General features: G+C 37.1%; 1 protein-coding gene across 2 annotated transcripts; it reads right to left on the bottom strand.

The window, feature by feature from the left end:
* Positions 1 to 9,704: 9,704 nt before the first annotated feature.
* Positions 9,705 to 18,059, bottom strand: LOC121325179. Of its 2 annotated transcripts, none has more exons than XM_041267506.1 (7): positions 17,982 to 18,059; positions 15,114 to 15,338; positions 12,084 to 12,143; positions 11,360 to 11,500; positions 10,771 to 10,917; positions 10,257 to 10,317; positions 9,705 to 9,893 (listed from the first exon to the last, which is right to left on the bottom strand). In XM_041267506.1, exons 2-7 carry the CDS (start codon positions 15,276 to 15,278, stop codon positions 9,796 to 9,798), a joined length of 672 nt encoding a protein of 223 aa, XP_041123440.1. In that variant the 5' UTR covers positions 15,279 to 15,338; positions 17,982 to 18,059; the 3' UTR covers positions 9,705 to 9,795. The 2 variants fall into 2 exon arrangements, with proteins under 2 accessions (XP_041123440.1, XP_041123447.1); XM_041267513.1 differs by having other exon boundaries at positions 9,705 to 9,890.
* Positions 18,060 to 19,653: the final 1,594 nt, after the last annotated feature.

The following is a 19,653-nucleotide window of genomic DNA, read 5'->3' as shown; positions in this document are numbered from 1 at the left end:
TTAATTTGGCAACATGCACATATAACAGACAGAAATTGACCAGGGGTTGTTTGTGGACAATGCGCACTTTAGCCAGTTTTAGTAAATGCTGATAGTTATACATGTTTCCTTCAACTTGAATTCACTGAAAAGGTTCACTTGAACTCTCTTTAAAATCTGCTTTCCATAACCCATAACCTCACACGGTGAAACAAATACACTGAGTGAAATAACTAGCAAAAATGCTTGTGTGCATAACAAACAAATGTATGTGTAAAATAAATTTGTACACTCGTACAAAAAAAAAAAAACAAAGATTTGTACCTGTAAAAGCATTTCGTGTAGTTGTAAAATAAGGCTTTTTTATATTTCTTTTGTAAAGTTCCCTGGCATGCTTGCATGAAGAGCGCTATACAAGTGAAATTTGTTCTGTATTATTATTATTATTATTATTATTAATAATAATAATAAGAAGAAAACAACACAGCATAAAAAAATGTTGTCCTATTTCTGGACAATATAGTTTATAGTTTCATATTTATTTAGAAGGCTGAGGTCGGCCGGGGTGTCCTCGGCTGACTGCGCACCAGCGCCCCCTGTGGTCTGTCCGGGCGCCTGCGGGCTTGCCTGTAAGCTGCCCAGAGCTGCGTTGTCCTCCGACGCTGTAGCTCTGAGGTGGCTGCATGGTTTGCCTGCAGTGTGTAAAGAAGCGGGTGGCTAACGGCAAACGCTTTGGAGGACAGCATATGTTCCTCAGCGCAGGGGTGAGCTAAGCTTAACAAATAATTGGACATTCGAAATTGGGAGAAAATAATAAAAATAATTGCCAACGACTAAATAAAAAAAAAAAAGGTGTATTTTGAGAAGTGAAAGTGTGTTTCGCACGCAGGCGGTGCTTCAGATTCGATGTGGCCTATGTTTGTGATACTGAAAGTTTCAATTTGACAGGAGATATGTCAGAAAGCCATTCACTTTTAGTACTTTGCTTCATAATGCAGTTATATGACAAACTCTCAATGCAAACGTCGAGTGCACTCATGCGCTGTATGTACTCCAGTATATTATTAAATAGGTGATGCAGGGAATGAGTTACGGATAGCTAAGATGGTCAAGACAGCAGTGCAATTAATGTGCGTTAAAAAAAAAAAAGGATTGCCTAAGAAATTAACTCATTAATCACAGAAGTTAGCTGCAATTAATTGAGAGCCCTACTATATATATAGGGTCTAGGGCTATATAAGCCCTGTGGGGTGTGCTGTTTAACCTTTTATGCAAAATACAAGAACCTGCTATTTTAGAAGTACTACCTGGTTCTACACTCCATCTTTTGCAAGCTTATTATAATCAGTGTTCCCTCTAAGCTTTTTAGATACTGAGAAACTTGCCGTTTTGACTGAGAGGGTAAATTATCAGAGAGACACCTTCGGCCACACATTAACCCTTTTAATATATTTTTGTTACATTATACAATTTTGAAACAATATTTCAACACAAGTATCTCAACAATTTTACAATTTACTTAAAATTTAAACATGACATTTATTGTTGCTCTGCCTCTGATTTTAAGTCATCCTCTGATCCTATGCAGCCCTGTCTGTTGTTATCATAGATATAGACTGCATGCTTAACTGGTGGCCTGCATAAAATTGCTTTATACTACTGTATAAAACACTGGCATCTGCACTGCCTTCAATTATAACCATTTCTAGGGCTACTAATTATTCCATTCTTGGGAATACCAAATTCCATTTTTCAAAAATGGCCAATTCCATTTGTTCCCACTTTTTATCAACGTATTAATAATTAAATATGGCATCTGAACATAAATATAATGTTGCTAGTTAAAATAAGTACATTTAATAAACATTACCACTATTTTTTTTTTCAATCAGACTCTTTTTGCTGTAATAGTAAGTAAATCACCTGAGGACACTTCATCCATCCATCCATTATCATTAACAGCTTAATCCTGACCACACTTCAGACTTGTCATAATGTTTATAGACATCACTTGGCTTATTGCTGGCATTAAAATAAGCAGGAAAACCAAATGTCCAGCACAGTTGTGAGAATCATATTTACAGTCTTCCTCTAACACAGTAATTCAGTTTACAAATAAAGGTGTTTTGAAAAGACCTGATTAGCTTATTGCTGGCATTTACAATAACAATACAAAATATGAAACAGTTTAGCAACAGTCCAGCAATGTCATGTGAGAGTAATCCTATGCACAGTACTGCACAAATTCAGTTTAGCGTTTTACTAGCATTATAATAATAACCAGGATAAAATATGAAACACTGATAAAGGCGTGTTGAGTGACTCATTGCCCTAAAACAGGTTCACTGCTATGTATTACCCGATTGTAATTTAAATAGCGCCCCTTTTAATGTAAACGCATAATTAATCCTGTCAGTTGTTTATTTTCTAATTCTGCAGTGTTATTTGCAAGATTTAAATGAAACCAACGATGTGTAGTGTAGTGACTACATCCTTTACACAGTAAAGTGATCAATTTCCTTTAGGATTGTATAGTTAAAAAAATAGTTCTGAGCTCTTTTCTTCGTCGTCAGAAAATATAATTCAATTATGAAACGACCCTGGTTTAAAATTGTTAATTATAGTTTCATTAAAGGCAGTTAGAGTGGAAAGAAATAAACTAAACTAAACTAAACAATAATGAAATACGCAATTAATTTAGCTTACTAACTTTGGGAAAGCTCCGCCTTGAGCGCAGAACCTTAGGTCTTAGTTTTTCAGCATAGCAGAATACAGTGCTTTGCCATTGTCGTCTTATTTGCTTTCTTATTCTCTATGTGTTTACGGGACTGACATTATGATATTTAATGGTATTGACTTATACATGATGAAATGGTCGTCTTTTAAAAGGGAATAAAACAAAACCTGTCAAAGTGTGAGTATTGTGATTTATATTTATGATGATCGGAGTATTTATACTTCTAGATAATGAAGATAGAGCTTCACTGATTTTAATATTCAGTTATATGATGAGTTAAAACTGTATAGTTCATGCGTAGCACAGAGCAGCACTCTCTATAGAGGCAGAATCGCCAGATGCCTTCTTCACCCACCCTGTAGATTTGCCGGTGAAACACCAATGTCAAGTCACTTAATAGGGTGTTGGGCCACCACGAGCGGCCAGTACGGCCTGTATGTGACGTGGCATAAAGAGTTTACCAGCCTCTGGAATTCTGCAGGAGGGATGCGGCACCATTCTTCCACAAGAAAGTCAATCAACTCACGTCTGGTTGATGGAGGTGGAAAACGCTGTCTCGGGCGTTGTTCCTTTCTGGGTCCATGTTGGCCAGGCCCCCCGTTCCTCCCGGGGCTGCTGAGTCCCCCAGTCCAGGCCAGTACAGGGCCATCCTGTCCCGGTGTATGACTACCTGCCAGTTGTGGTTACGGTTGGATCCAGTACAGCACATCAGTTCTCTGGTCGAGGACCCTGTAGGGCCCTTCCCAGTGCAAGTCCAACTTTGGGTTCAGTGCCTTCGTCCGTCGGGGACAGTACACCCAGACTTGTTCGCCCGGTGTGAAATCCTGATCCCGGCTTCAGATATTGTACACCCACTTCTGTCTCTTCCCTGCCTCCTCTAGATGGATGCGAGTGAACTGGTGAGCTTGATCCATCCTGTCCTTGAGCTTCTGGGAATATTCAGGGCCTGAGGAGGCCAGCCAAATGTCAGGTCTACTGAGGTGCGCAGTTCCCTTCAAAACAATAACAGCGCTGGAGTGCACCCGGTTAACTCTTGGATGGCGGTGCTGTAGGCCCTCAGAGCCAGAGGCAGGTGGCAACCTCAGTCATGCTGGTCCCAGTTGGTCCATATGGTGAACTGGACAGCGAGGGTCCTACTGAATCACTTCACTAGCCCGTTGCTCTTGGGGTGAAGGGGTGTGGTGCAGGTCTTTTTGATCCCCAACCTCCCAACTCTGCAAAGATCCGAGACTCAAAGAGGTATGAAGAGACACAGATACGGAAGCTTGTAATAAAATCCATTGCGTTGTGCTCGATCTCAGTGTTCCAATAAATATCCATCTTCTCCTTCATGACACCCGAGCCAGAGGACAGTCACGTGTCTGAAGTGTAAGTACAAAAAACAACGTTCACTCTCATAAGAACACTAGGGCCTTAGCCAGCCATGAAAAATCACTGAGTTTTTATAATGGAAGAAACATATGAGGACATTATTATATGTTGTTTATTTAAATATAAAACTTGAGTTAACAGGTGTTTTTGTGTGTGTGTGTGTGTTGATAATGATAATGACAAATTAAGCTCAACTATCTTTTTACCTATACATTCCTAAAATGACCATGATGCTCGCCTTACCCTCGCTGCTTGGAGGTTGTAGCTAAAATACTAACTGTTTCATAAAACAAAGATTTCACCATTGCTAAACTCGTCAAACAAAACTAATAATGAATGTCACGATTAATTATGTGTTTGCATTATAAGAGCACAACTTAAAATGCATAGTAATTAATTTTATTCCGTCGTTTATTATGCACGTTAAGTTATTTGCCGAAGTAGAAATAAGTCTTAAAAGTTAATCAGCTATTTTTACTTTTTAATAAAAAACAGGAGTCGTCATAAACCATATTTAAAGGCAGGTACGTTCGTCAGAAATAAAAACCAAAAAACACAAACTAGATTTACTTTAAATAGCAATATTTAACTGAAATACAGTCAGTAACACACTCACACATCACCCACTCGACACAGTACATTATGTTGAAAAGCACAGAAGCTATCAGCGGGACATGGAAATTCATGTATGCACACAACGAGAGATGACATGCATTTTATTTTGCGACAAAGCAACGTGTAAGAGAGCCTAAATGCACAATTACTTCTATGATTTTTACAGAGGCCTGTGCCTCATAGCTGCCTACTGAACACGCACTTTACACTGACTCATAATGTGCTTGTCCCTAAAATTGAACTTGACTACACCTTATGAATGAGATCTATTAAGTACTACATGTACATAAGATGCCATTTTTTGTATGCATGCTGAAATGGAAAAAGCATGATCAATTTCACACGTACAGCAGAAAGATGTACATAGCCGTACTCATGATGTACCATATTCTATTTTCCATTTCTTGTGTCAGATCAGGACATGCACAGCATCAAAATAAAGGGGATTAATTATTATTTAATACGTTAATAGCACGTAACACGTTATTGAGATATTTTGATATTAAACACAAGTGTCGTTTATACCTTTCCGTTGATGGGAGTCAGTACATCATGCAGTTGTTCAATGACGCGTTTATCACGTGACTACAGTTTCAGAGATAAACTCATACCTAGAAGCCCCGCAGCAGTCTTTCTAACGGCTATATTCAAAACACTGTAAATGATAAAACAAAAGGAGAAACTGTTGGATGTAATTAGTTTTTATGTATTTATTTATTTTTGTATTACCGATTACGTCACGTAAACATCTGAAGCATTATTTTACAAATCAAAACAAAAAAATGTAAATAAACATCTGAACAGACATCAGTTTACAACATACACAAACTGAAAAGATAGCAATACATTTTTTACTTTTCAACAGCAATCGGTTTATTATCAGATGAACAAAAGCAACTGAACAACGTAGATAAATAAGATAAAAACATTTTACAGAAGCGCACAGCACAAGAAGTTATAAAAAAAGTAATTTGTTTATTTTTTTTTTGACAAAAGAGTGTTCCTTAACCTTGAAGGCTGTTCCCAATCAACACAGATAATGCGCTTCTCCTTTCTGCACAGGGCACAGCTGTCCGAAGTTTTATTTTTATTGCGCTTGCCAACCTGGCATTTGTGTCTCGCGGCTCTCAGCGTGTGGCCGTCAATGTGACTGCTCCCGGGACTTTTAGCCATAATGTAATATATCTCCTTTATTTCTGCACTCTCACGTTTCATGCTTTGTGAGAATATTTAATACATACGGACAGAAAGGTACATGAACACTCATTACATTTTAAAACCAAAAACCGCCAAAATGACTGCCGCAGGGCTTCTAGTGTTAACACTGTAGCCTTAAAAGATACAGCATGGTTAGGCGTGGGCCTAAGGCCATGTTTATTTTGCACAGTCCTTGTTGTAAGGAAGTAAACCAGACTTCATTGATGTGGCCAACTTGAAGGTTTTAAGAAGAGTTGTTTGGTGGTTAAGTTAAAAAAAAAACAATTGATACAAACATGCTACCTAGAATCAGCCAAGTTTCTTTAGATGCTTCCTGGTCTCTATGTGTTCCTGTACCAATAAGCAATTGGAGACCCTGTTTTGGGGTGATCACACAGTCAACTGTAGTAAAGCTACACAGTACCTCACTTCAATAAATACTCCAAAAAAGCAAACAAAATAATTGCAAACGTGTAATGATAACACTGTAACAAAAAAACTTTTTTTTTTTGTTCCTGGGTAGTAAGTGTTATTTCCTAATTGCTTATGCCTCAAAAGTATAGAACATGGCTATTATTCTCCACAAACTTTGCTTTTGTGACCAGGACAGTGATATTTCGAAATATCACTATTTCCAATGGGAAAATGGGCAAATGTGTGTCTTTTCGTTCACATAAAGTCAGACAAAAACAACATATGAATCCAAATTAATATGTGTTTATACTAAAGTAATACAAAGGTGACTACACAAGATTTAGAAGTGTGTAGTTTTTCAAGATTTACAATTATACAGTATAATTGTAAATCTCGAAAAACTACTCAGTTCTAAATCTTTAGGAATCTTAAGCCATATCTAATGAGGTATACAGTGCTCCCTCGCTATAAGGCTCTCGGTTAGAATGTGCCTCAGATACAACGCTCCTACATGTCCCCCAATTCCCTATACTAGTGATGCACCAACCCCCTACCCCCATTTATAATGCTCTTTGCTTAAAATGCTCATATTGTGTGTTCCCAGAGACCGGCGTTACAGCAAGGGAGCACTGTAGTCACATGTGAGAGGAATGGCCTAAACATAAATGTTAAACAGAGGGAACGGTAGTAAGCTAGTGTTTCTATACAGGCAATGAGCGTCTTCTGTCGTGACTTCAAATTTCTGTTTCTGTGCTGTAAATAGCCAAAAACTTTTCACTGTCTCAAACATTTGTCATTCTCTAATTCTGCGGATGCACTGAAATTTAGATTTTTTTTTTTTTTTTTTTTTTGGTACTCTGAATCACCTGAATATTCATCACTACTGTGATGGGCCAATCTGTGAATCATGAAAACTGTCAGTCATCTCCGCACTGTTGATCAGTAGCTTAAAGTTATGCTCATCTAAAGGGAAAGTACATTGGCATACTTGTGCTGTGATTTTTTTTTTTTTCTAGTGAAGAATGGATTACAAGCAGTTTTCTTAATTACGACCGTGAGATATTTGAAGCGTTACAAATCAAACGCTGATCGGTAGCTGCAGATAAAATCTTCAGACGTGCTTCCTTAATTGTTAAAATAGTAATCTGTCATGTTTCTTTATGTTTTTTAAAAAATAAATATTTACCAGTTACAGTCTGGGTATACACCAAAGTCAGTTCATCCAAGTGTTTCTCTTTCTCATTATTTACTGTTCAGCCAACTGTACTTTTAATAAACAATTACCATGAAATATTAACTTAATGTACTTGTGGACTCCTTGGCAAGGAATGTATAACTAAAGGCATTCAAAAGGGAACTCAGTTGCTGGAAGCATTCTCTTTTTTTTCTGAAGTGTTTGATAAACACAGCAAGGGATAATGAAAGCATCAAAACCTATTGAGATTGTGGTGCGTATTTAAGCAGGAATATTAAAGCCTAAATGGACTATTACTTGTCATTTTATAGTCTTTTTTTGTTTTCAGTTTTTTTCACGTAGGTAGTGAGTTTACAAATAACTGCATGCTACTGTTTTAACATGCAATACATCTGTCAGCATTTCATAGTAGTATTGTGTTCTATGATGAATATAGCCATATCAGCCAATATAAGTGATATACATAGCAATATCTTTTCCTGCAGCATATATCCAGCTGTAAATTCAAAATTTGAGCCATCGCGATGATAAAAAAAAGTTGATAGCCATTACAGGTGATAGGTACAGAACAGTATAGAAGAATTAGCAATTAAACATTCAACATTTGATAAGCAATTTTCCAGAGATATGCAAAAATGCAATTGTGACAGACATTCATCGGTTTGCAGAATCCGATCCTCTCAATTTATGCCAATTAATGTTAAACCCTAGTTGACAGTTTGATAAACAGTTCCATGGAAAAAATAAGTGTGTACAGATGATTGCTGAAAGAACTACCACCTATAACCAGCGACAGCCAAAATATGAAATATTTACCAGAGGTTGTTTCACTTCTAACAGAACTATCAACAATCTGCTAAGAAATAAAAATAATAATGGGGGGGGGGGGGGGGGGGGGGGGAATCTGCAGAGAATGAATTATACCCTATAGCATTTACATCAAATGTGAACTTCCATTGTTGGCAAATTTCCCCACCATTTTACCATTCCTTTCTAGAGCTTGTGCATTTATTAAACTCAAATCTGTATGAGGTTATATCAGACCTTGGACTGGATGCAGGGCCAGTGCTAGTCTCCGACCTTGAATAAACCACACACACTATCTCATTCAAATATAAGTAAATAAATGACAAGCTATTTAAGTTTTTTTGTTTTGTTTTAAATCTTTATTAGTCATACATTCCTGAACAAGTAAAACATGATTACAAAACTGATCAAACCACCGTAACATACTCTGGATACCAGAGGAATTACAAAGCCAGATTCACTTCACGTAAAATCTTGCTGTAGTAAAGCACTGTATTGCATTGCTCTGTAGCTGTACCTCTTTCACATCAAGGGCCAATCAGTAGCCTTATAGGCGATGGCACTCTGTCCATAACTGGCTCCAACTACTCCACACTAACAATGCTAAAGTAATTATAACATGGACATCCAAGGCATTAAATTGCAAAGTACTTTCAGAATATCATACAAAACAAAATAATAATAATAATAATAATATCTTCCTATTGGTTCACGCAGACCTAAAATCCATTGGAAAGCATTTGTCCTTTAGCAAAAAGGTAGAAAATTCCAAATACAATTAACATTATTCCTGTCAGTGTTCTATTGTGTATTTCTGTTTTTATATACAGCAACCTACCGGAATAAGCAGACACTAATATTTAAGACTGACGTGTACACACTAATCAAATGCTTACCTCCTAATGCACCTTTATGTGTTGAACATGTGCCACACCACATGAAGTACCAATCATCATTTCATTCCACTACTCTGACAACTCTAGTAGCCTGTAGTACAAATAGATTATTGATAGAAAAAAATAAATAAATGGTGAAGTGTCCAAATAAATTAATTTCTCAAATGACTATCCATACTGTGCAATACTATTAAAAAAGGACTTCATATCACAATAAATGAATTACAAAACAGGGTAGGAGTTTGACTACATTGCCATTAGTGTTCCCCTTAAACAATACAGCATTTGCCTATTTTTTTGCGTTTAATAGGTAACGCTACAGAAGTGGTTTTGTACTTTTGTTGGGGTTGATATATATATTCTGGCTTTATGTTGTTTAAAAATATGCATGCTTTCAAGTAAATGACACCAGAAATTAGTTTTTATGGAGTGCGTGGTGTAGACATGATTGATTTAAAATAAAACAGGATTACTTAAGGACTTAAAAAAAAAAAAAAAAAAAAAAAAAAACTAAAAGAAAAAAAATCGACTAATATTACAAATGTGCACACAGCATATTCAAAGCGTGTGTGCCCAGTTGCATTTCAGACCAGTCTGACATAGGGAGGGGGTTTAGAAGAAATCTCCTCCTCTTGTTCATAGAGCTGCACAGGAGCATTGAACAGCCTGCTGTCGCCACCTGCTGGGAATCAAAAGTAAAGTCAGGAAATAAGTATTAGATTAGTTTACTGATTGGCTGTAATCTTTTCTACACAACAAAGAGTCTAGTTTTGAAAGGAATTATCTTTCCTTGCCAGATTTTTTTTTATATATATACACACATACATACACACACACACAATCCAGATTGTCATGTATGATGGTGCACATCTTTGTAAATAGTAACAAATTTATCAATTCCTCCGTTTGCCAAATAGTTCTAACATATTTAGTGAATTAAAAGTACAAAACCTGTATAGGCCTTAAGTAAAAACACAGATGAACTTTGACAATTAAGCATAGTCTGTATTAATTTCCCAGAGGTCAAGGAGTACAGCTTTCTTACCCAGCCGGGTACAAACCAACTCTGTCTGTAGATTCTGGTCATCATCTGGATCCAGGGACTCCTGACAAACACACACCAAAAAAAAAAAAAAAAAAAAAAAAAAAACCCACACAAAATTTACACACACCACTTATTAGACTTACTATCTTCCAAATGGGTTTTTTTCACCTAAACACACAATTAGATACACCAAGAATACTAAAAAGAAATTTTGCTCTTTAAAATTAGAGTAACATTTGGATAACATTGCAATTAGCATTTATTTATTTTATTAATGAATCTACGTTCAGCTGACGATACCTATTGTTACAGTCAGCAAAACTACTGTTCCTACCTCCCAAGTCAGACAATTTAACCAAAACTTGCACCTTGGTACCCCTACGGACATTATAATGTCTCATATCATAGTTCTCTTTTGCTGGAGCTGAACACCTATTCATGCTCTCCCTAAGAGCATCACAACATATCAGTTCCCATTTACAACTGCGTTTATTCATAGTAAAAGATGTCTCACCAGTCCAGTGACGCTGTCATAACAGGCACAGTACGGGATGCTCCTGTAGCCAGTGAAGGCAATGAACAGAGCTAGCAGTATGCCAAAGGTACAGGCAATCAGCATGGTCAAATTGGCTCCTTGAATAAGCTTAGTGAGAACAAACTTCTTTGTGATGCAACAAGGAAGAAAAAAAAAAAAAAAAAAAAAAAAATTACATTGCAGGATTTGTGAGCAGTCCGAGTCATGCCTTTTGAGACTGTTCCAAGTGAAATCAGCATTTTGTGCAGTCCGATATGGAAGCGCATGCCAGTCAAGCATCCATCATTACCAAAACAGAGATGCAGCTTTTAAATATTACGCTATACATGTCTGCATTACAAATAAAAAACAGACCTCCGTTTAAGTATAGCCCCCTGTGTTGGTAGAAACTGAATACTGTCTTTCTAATGCTTGCTTCTTCCTGTCTTACAGCAATCAGAGAACTGCATGCACACAAGGAAACGACATCATACTTGGACCCCTGGAAAAATCTAAAGCATGCATTTGCTCGCTGCTTGAAGGGACAGTGAGGCAGCAGTAAATACATACAAAAACCAAAACTTCTTACTGCATGCTGTGTCCGAATATGTGAATAAGGGTGAAAGAGCTCATCATCCTCCTCTCCGTAGCTTAATGTCAGGGAGCAGTAGACAATTATAATCATGGTAGTGAAACAAGAGAACAGAGAGGCAGCAGTCATGATGGTCACCTGCAGGGAGAAGACACACAGAAAGACTGACTGTGCACATCCACAACCTGCTTAACACTATAGAAAAAGGACTTCATAATTAACCCTTTACTTTAGATACTACAGAACAGCTTGGGGGAGGAATAAATCACAGCCCAGCATCCAGTTCAGTGAAGTGTGTGCATTTTATTTTTTTTAATGAAAATTGGAGCCAGGAGCTACACAAACAATTATTAGTAATCCTGTAGGACTCGGTGTGATTCTTTCATGCCGTGGCAAGTGTTTTCAGAGAAGATTGATCAGGGGTCTAAATGTTCAAACACATGGGTTAAGGGCTTCAACAATATGCATAAACAACAAAAGTTATGAAAACTGTTACAGGGATAGAAATAAGACTCCCACTGCATAACAATTTGATCCATATCTGGTCTTACTACGAGTTTAAGACAACAGCTTGTTACCAATTTAAGATTGTTACTTATTATACTTGTAAAATCTGTAATAGGTGAACCTGCTTATTTCCATTCCTGTAATAGCATCAGCACACACCAAGAATACGGCCATTACTTTCAGAAGGATAGCAGTATTACAAATAAGGGCTCACCAGCAATGGGTTCTTCTTCTGCGATGAAAACAAAGCTAGGACTCCTGGAATGCCCATTATCTGCATAATTAAGCACACAGAGATAGTAGAAATAAAACGACCATCACCAATTAACTGCATGTAGCAGTTTGGTATATTATTTGGAAAAAAAAGTCTGTCAAAACACTTCCCTTGCACACTGATCATGCTTGTCACTACACTGTGAACACAATCACTGCCTTGAATTCTCAAACGTACTGCCTAAAAGTTTTAGGATGTCATTATTTAGATCTTTAGAATTATACCCTAGTGAGTTACTTAGGAGCAACACTTCTCTATGGATCCCAAAACAGTACCATTTTCATACTGCAGCAATTTAAGTGCCTTATATTTACCCCAGTCCAGCAGAAAGACAGGTACTGACTGTCCTTGCTAATTTCCTACCTCCTGATATTGCACATGCAGTAAACATACGTCCAGTGGCAGCTAAGGCCTAAGCCCCTCTAGGGACATATTAGTTCAACATATTAACTTACAGTGGTAATATCACCGTGTAACTTTTTTTTTGTTCCTGGATAGTAAGTGTTATTTCCTAATTGCTTATGCCTCAAAAGTCTAGAAAATGGCTATTATTCCCCACAAACTTTGCTTTTGTGCCCCGGACAGTGATATTTCAAAATATCACCATTTCCAATGGGAAAACAGGCAAATGTGTGTTTTTGTTCACAGTCAGAAAAAAACAGTATAATCGTAAATCTCGAAAAACTACTCACTTCTAAATCTTTTGTAGTCATCTTTGTATTACTTTAGTATAAATGCATGTTAATTTGGATTCATATGTTGTTTTTTTCTGACTTTATGTGAACAAAAAGACACACATTTGCCTGTTTTCCCATTGGAAATAGTGATATTTTGAAATATCACTGTCCTGGTCACAAAAGCAAGTTTGTGGGGAATAATAGCCATTTTCTATACTTTTGAGGCATAAGCAATTAGGAAATAACACTTACTACCCAGGAACAAAAATTGTGTTACATAGTGTATTCATTGTTAGTTTCTCTTATTACGAATTCATTTAATATAGTCCCTTGTTTACATTTACAGCTAAGGTGCACCCTCTTGGGTTAGGACGTTGTTGACATTCCTTGTCTTCCGTTATCAGTCCGGAGAGAGCAATTTTGTTAGCCCTCGGCTTTGTTCGATTTGCTACATGTTCATTACTTCAGTCGTACAGTTCACATGAAGCACGTCGGGAATAAAATGGGGCTAATCTCCGATAGCCCAAGATTTATACTAATATTTACGGAAACTACCGATGTAACCTTTCAGCCCGCCAGTTTCCTAGTTATTCGGTGAGTGACGAGGGTAAACTGCTAATAGAGTACAACGAATTACATCAACAATTTGTTTCAGAAGGCTATTTTTTTTCCTATGTCAACAGAAGAAAAGTTGGAGGTTAAAAGGCTGGGTGTACACCAGCCTCATGATATTAAAATTACACAAAATGACAAAAAACAGAAACCAAAGGTTTTGTGTGTCATGGTTTGACTGGAAGGACTGGCTGACGACGAGTGAAAAATGATGTTTTATTTTCCATATATCCTGTTTGGATCAGATATAGCCTTCACCAAAAGCGGAATCACTGACTTAAGACACCTATCAGAGTTTAAAAAAAAAAAAAAAAAGCCACAAAATGCAATGCTTCTCATATCAGGAACTGTGTTAAACTGAAAATGACTGGAAAAGTTAATATTGCAACTCAGACTCCTGAAGGTTGCCGTATCTCCGTGCAAAGGTACAATGATCTTGTACAGAAAAATAGGTGTTTTTTCCCCCCAGATAATTGACTGCATCAGGTTCTGTGGAAGTCATGAGCTGCCCCCGAGAGAGGTCATGATGAAAGAGAGTATTCTTTAGAAATCTGTGTTTCTAGATTTGGTCGATGCATTCAACTAGACAGTCAGCTGATCACCTTACAAATGCAACTGTACCTAAAAATACATAGAAGACCACACAGAACGATCTAGATTGCATGCTCAAAGTGAACAAGAAGAAAATTAAAACTGAAGTTTCAAATGCAAGCTTTGCGTCAGTACAAGCCGACAAAACGCAATTGGATCATATTGGTTCAGAACACTTCCATCAGTTTAATGTGGATTTGCCAAATGAACATCTGGACGTGATAGTGAAGTGTTATCCAATGCTATGCAAAGAAAAACTTCAATGTGAACTAATGGTTTAGTACAGCAGTGCTGAATTCAAAAGTGTAAAAAAACAAAAAAAAACACAATGTTGACATTGCTGAAGTGCTAGAGGACAACAACCTTCAGAGCAATTTCAGAAACCTTTCAATGGAGATCGCCCTTACTTCCCCAGTAACAGCAGAATCAGAGCTGTGCAACACAATGACCCAAGACAGACTTATCAAAAAGGAGCTTGTCCGCAGTATTCCTGACTAACCATCAGCTCACAGAAGAGTTTGCACCTCAAAAAAAATGAGGCCAGTTCCTCTCCAAATAAGGTAGGCTTTCATTTAACATGCTTACGATGTTATTATATACCACACTACTTTTAGTAAATGTTGGTTTTAATAGCCTAGCCCCCTCTAGTTTGTTAGGCTACCAGCTGCCACTGCATACATCTCTGTATTGTACTGTGTTTGTAACATGGAACATTGTACAAACCCAGAGTTTCAAAGCATTACAAGGGCAGATTGAAAGTGGTGGCATGCAATACAACATGAACGAGGGTTTATTAAGTTCCTCTTTTCTTTCATACTTAAGATTTTGGTTTTCCAAGTGCCACCAAGTACTATTAGCGTTAATAAAATTAAATATAAAATGAACCTGTCACCAAATGGGGGTCAACAACAGTTGCTGCACATTCAAGGTACTTTCCATTTTCTGCAAATTTCATTCTGGGACTTAAGTACCGTTTAAAGCTGGGATTATAACTAAATATCTGATGACCCTCACGAGTGACACAGCTGGACATATTGCTGCTGTATTTCAAATGTAGCAAAACCAAATGAATAAGTGAATGTGTTTTTACCACTCCAGCCCAGAGAGGAATCCTGGTGTTGCTCAGAGTAGTGTCCTTCCTGAAAGCAGCATCGATGAAGCCACAGACCACACACAGCCCAGCACAGGCGATCTGCAGGATCCCCAGCACCACAACACTCCTCTGGTTAAATATGAAATATCTGTAGCGGTCCATGGCTCCTCTGTAGACAGCACAGACCAGCTTGTGGTGGTATGAATGGGAGAGATCAGCACCCTACAAGAAGCCCAAGAGAAGCATGTAATTTTGTTTAATTACCTATTCATCACACAGGTATCTGTTAGTGGAGTGTTAGGGATTAGCACTTTCATAAAATCACAGGCTGACAAATTGTTCAGATGCCTTGCCATTTTTAGGTAGGGTAGAGCATTACACTTTTACAGGGGGGTTTACAGTAGGTTTATTGAAATGTCATGTTTAACTTAATGTTTTATGACATGAGCACCCCTCTCCCCATTTGTTTGTCTAGTCTACTGCAATCTATGCAGACAGCAGAATTATTTTATCCTTAAGATTAGCCATGTCATTAGCAATTCATGAATTGCTCATTTGAACTGTTGTCTGATTACATACTCACAATTTGTTCAAAAGGAGGAACCTCTACAGGTAATGTTAAATCTGGCTAAAACAAAATGATTTTTTTTTTGTATGTACTGTATGAAAAGACCAGTGATGATCAGATAGTTTCCATTTTTAAAGATTGAAAACAGTGTTCAGTGTGGCGTTCCTGTCCTGAGAAACTCCTATTGGCTCTACAGACAGGCAACATGACAGTTTAGGCTGGATGCAGCTCTTATTTACACAAACAAAAGCTGAGGTTGAACGGCGTTCCAACAGCTTGTCTTTAACCGAAATTTGCACACACAAAACTCGACTAATGGAAAAAGTGCCCCTAAAAAGCAATTAAAGTCATTCTAGGATTTCAAAAGTTTTATTAATTTTAAATAGGCAAAGTAATTGCTGTCAAATAAGTCTCTCTCCCTTCATCACGTTGTTATGTACAAATGCAAATTTAGACAAATCCTCCACAATTATAATGAACCTGTATCTACATGTGCAGCATGAAAATGACCGGTACAGTATATTCTAAACAGTAATACACTTATGTATTCTATGTAAATTATAAATTTTCTGCTGTGTTGAGGAGCAGAAAAGTGCAAGGGGTCACTTACTACTCTTTAATCATGTTCTAATGTCTTTGTGTTTATTTCCTCAGGCCAAGGCTTGCAACGTTTTAAAAAGTCTTAAACTTGAACCTTTTAATACCAATGCAAATACATCAAAGCAGCATGTTCTTTTTGGGGGTAACTATACTTAAAGGGCACGTTTATTGAACATGCCGTTTATATAATTACAATACAATTCTGTACAATACATCAGTGGCTGATTAACCCCGGTGCAGGAACTTATTGTGGGCCCCCCCATCCCCAAACGTTAATTTAACCCTTATTTATAAACAAACATACCAAATCAAGTGTTCAATATTGAACTATATTTAATTGTCAGAATGTTACCATGTATGAAGCAGTAGGTAATAACGTGTTCTACTCGCCTACTTTATTTTGCGTAGATCTTTACATTTTTAATCATAAACGAACAGGTTTAATCACCAGTCCTATCAGGATTCCCCAATTCTGCGATACATAAATTTAAAGAATTCACAATTCTGCATAGACATTTGCAGAAATTGTCTCATTGGAAACTCAATAATAATAACATTTATTATTATTATTATTATTATTATTATTATTATTATTATAGCAGAAATGCAGGCATGTTGATTTGCTGTAGGTTATTTTGTTGCCCGCAGCAGCACCCAACAGCTTCCGTCTTAAATACAGTATGAATCGTGCACACAGAATATAACTGCAAATATCTGTGCTGAATAGTACCCCAAAACCAGGAAGACATGCCTCGTACCAGCCACTGGGGGCAAAAAGTAAGGATAATTATGGATACCTGTTGAAATGAGGGAGGATACAATCTGAATTACTGGCACCGCACATCGGCAGCTATAGTGATACAAATGTGTAACATCTGCAAATATCAATGCGAATCATTGTTAAAAAATAACTCTCGAACCCCTCCGGGGCCCTCTGAGTGCGCGGGCCCTCGTGCAGCTGCACCTGCATCATCCCTCGAGGATATGCGCGACTCTCAAAATGAGACTTTAAACTTCCTTACCGAACTATAACATTTAAAAATAAGTTCTGCGTGTATCAAAAGCTTCCTAAAATCCAGTATAGCGAGTACAGTTTTAAAAGAAAGCCACAACAATATAGCCTAAATACAGGTGTCGCTGTTAAAATATAATAAAAACAATCGATAAAAAGTGATCTTTTTTTCTTTTAAAACGTGATGAATGTTAATTAATTTGCTCACTTAAATCCATTAAGACGTTCATGGACTGCTGGCTTAAAGATACTCATTATGACCATACAGTTTCACGAACAGGAAGTTTACATTTCACCCGAGATGCTTTGTTTGGTGATGTATCAGATAAATACACATACAAGCCAACAATTCCAATATCGAAACTAACTAAATAAGTTCTCAACTTCCCCGTAAACTGAAAAACTGAGATTCCCCATCAACAGAGGTATCTTGTAAATATCTTTAAAATGCACATTTCAATAATATAAGATACGGATTTATAGTTTTTCTAATGGTATTTGAATTTTTTTAACGACCTGAAGCATCGTTTTAAACTGGAATACAATGCATTGTTTGAAAAGGATGACGAATGACATTTTCAAACATTAACAATTTAACTTCGACTAAAGAAACCAGCCAGCTCCATCTAGAAATACATTGCAGTTCAAATATTTATGTTTTAAGCGCAATTCAGAGAAAACGTACCTTTGCTGTGCTACGCCAGTGTTTTGTGTGGTTGCAGTCACCTCACTTCCTCCCGGCTATAGTTATGCTCGAGTGATCTCTGCGTTATCTATTAATCAGTGACTGCAGGTGAAACGCACGCGGCCAAACTGATTTTAACTCTTCATGTGCCACAGAGGTCCTCAACAACGTTTAGTGTACTGTAGACAAATGTTTTATTTTATTTATTTTTTAATTTTTTTTAAGAGATGGGATTCAACGAAGCATATTAATTACCAGGTTGGGGCCATGTGGACCACTTGAATGTGTCAAACACGGGGAAATAGAATTACAGCATTCACAATTGCAGAGAGATTAAAAATTTCATTGGTCCAGGCAGCGCCGTCTCTGATAACACAGAACGGCACATATCAGGTTCCGAAAAAGCTGTTCACTTGGTTTTATGTAAGTATTTGGGTGGTACTGCCAGAGCAGCAAATCGACGAAGTAACTGTACTGTACTAACAACGCGGTATCAGTTTCACAGCAGAGACCAACAGTGTGCACCTGTACGCTAAAAAGACGTATGTATTATTATATTTATTTTTATATACACCTTTTATAGTGGACCATCATCACAAAGCGCTTTACAGAGATAGGCTGTGAACTGTACATTATATGAAGAATCAAAGAAAGTAGTAAATTGATTTAGTATCTCATCCGCAGGATGGAGCACAAGGAGGTTAAGTGACTTGCTCAGGGTCACACAGTGGTAGAGGTACGATCACACTGCCTCCTTAAGATTTGCTAGTGACTGCACTCCATCTTATTAACTTATTAAGCAACAACATATTAGTAACATTAGTATTAAGTAACGGTATTTTCCTGTTTATTTGACTTTAAACATTTTTGTAACTACCAGTGAATAAAGAAATATGTTTAATGAATGTTATCACATTAAAATGAGATACTGAATGAACAGTACGGGAAGTGATTGGGTACCAGGAAACAGCAGTAACCCTTAATTAGGGTGTTATTTTTATTTTATGATTTTATTTTTTAAATCTTTACAGGTTTGGGCCAGTCTTTTGACCAGGTAAACATAATGGTATTGCATTCAATTTTTCAATTTGTCATTTGAAGATGAGGTCCAGATTTAGGACCTTGCAAAATACCTTTTTTTATAAAAAAAAAAAAAAAAAAAAAAAAAAAAAGAGGGAAGTATTAATAATTCATCAGACTGCAAAATGTTACACATATTTAGCACTTGTTTACTTGTGTGTTTTGCGAATTTAATCAGATTTCCGTTTGTTTTTGCACACAGAAAACAACAACGGTATGTCCAAGTTCATTATTAGTCAGTGTTCAGTACAAGAGAAGCCTCTTGTTATTCATTGATTTTTAAAGGCTTGCCATTGACATTTTCATATTTTCAACAATTGTGTCAGATGCACACCAGCACTCACACAAAGAAAAAAAAGAAAAGAAACACATCCGCAGGCAACCAGCCCCTCCAGTGCATGTTTTTACTTCAACTTTGCTTCAATCCTGTAACAAACCCTTCTGATCCTAAAGAATGGTACATAGTAATTGTATTATATCTAACAAACTAAGGACTGTTGTGACCCACCAGTTCTGGGGTTGTCTTCCCCTGCTATAAGCAACATACCCTGCAACAGCTTTTTGTAAACATTCTCCAAAGGGGCTCACTTAC

The sequence above is a fragment of the Polyodon spathula genome, chromosome 1, assembly GCF_017654505.1.
Source record: "Polyodon spathula isolate WHYD16114869_AA chromosome 1, ASM1765450v1, whole genome shotgun sequence".
NCBI lineage: Eukaryota > Metazoa > Chordata > Actinopteri > Acipenseriformes > Polyodontidae > Polyodon > Polyodon spathula.
This window is presented reverse-complemented; position numbering and strand designations above follow the sequence as displayed.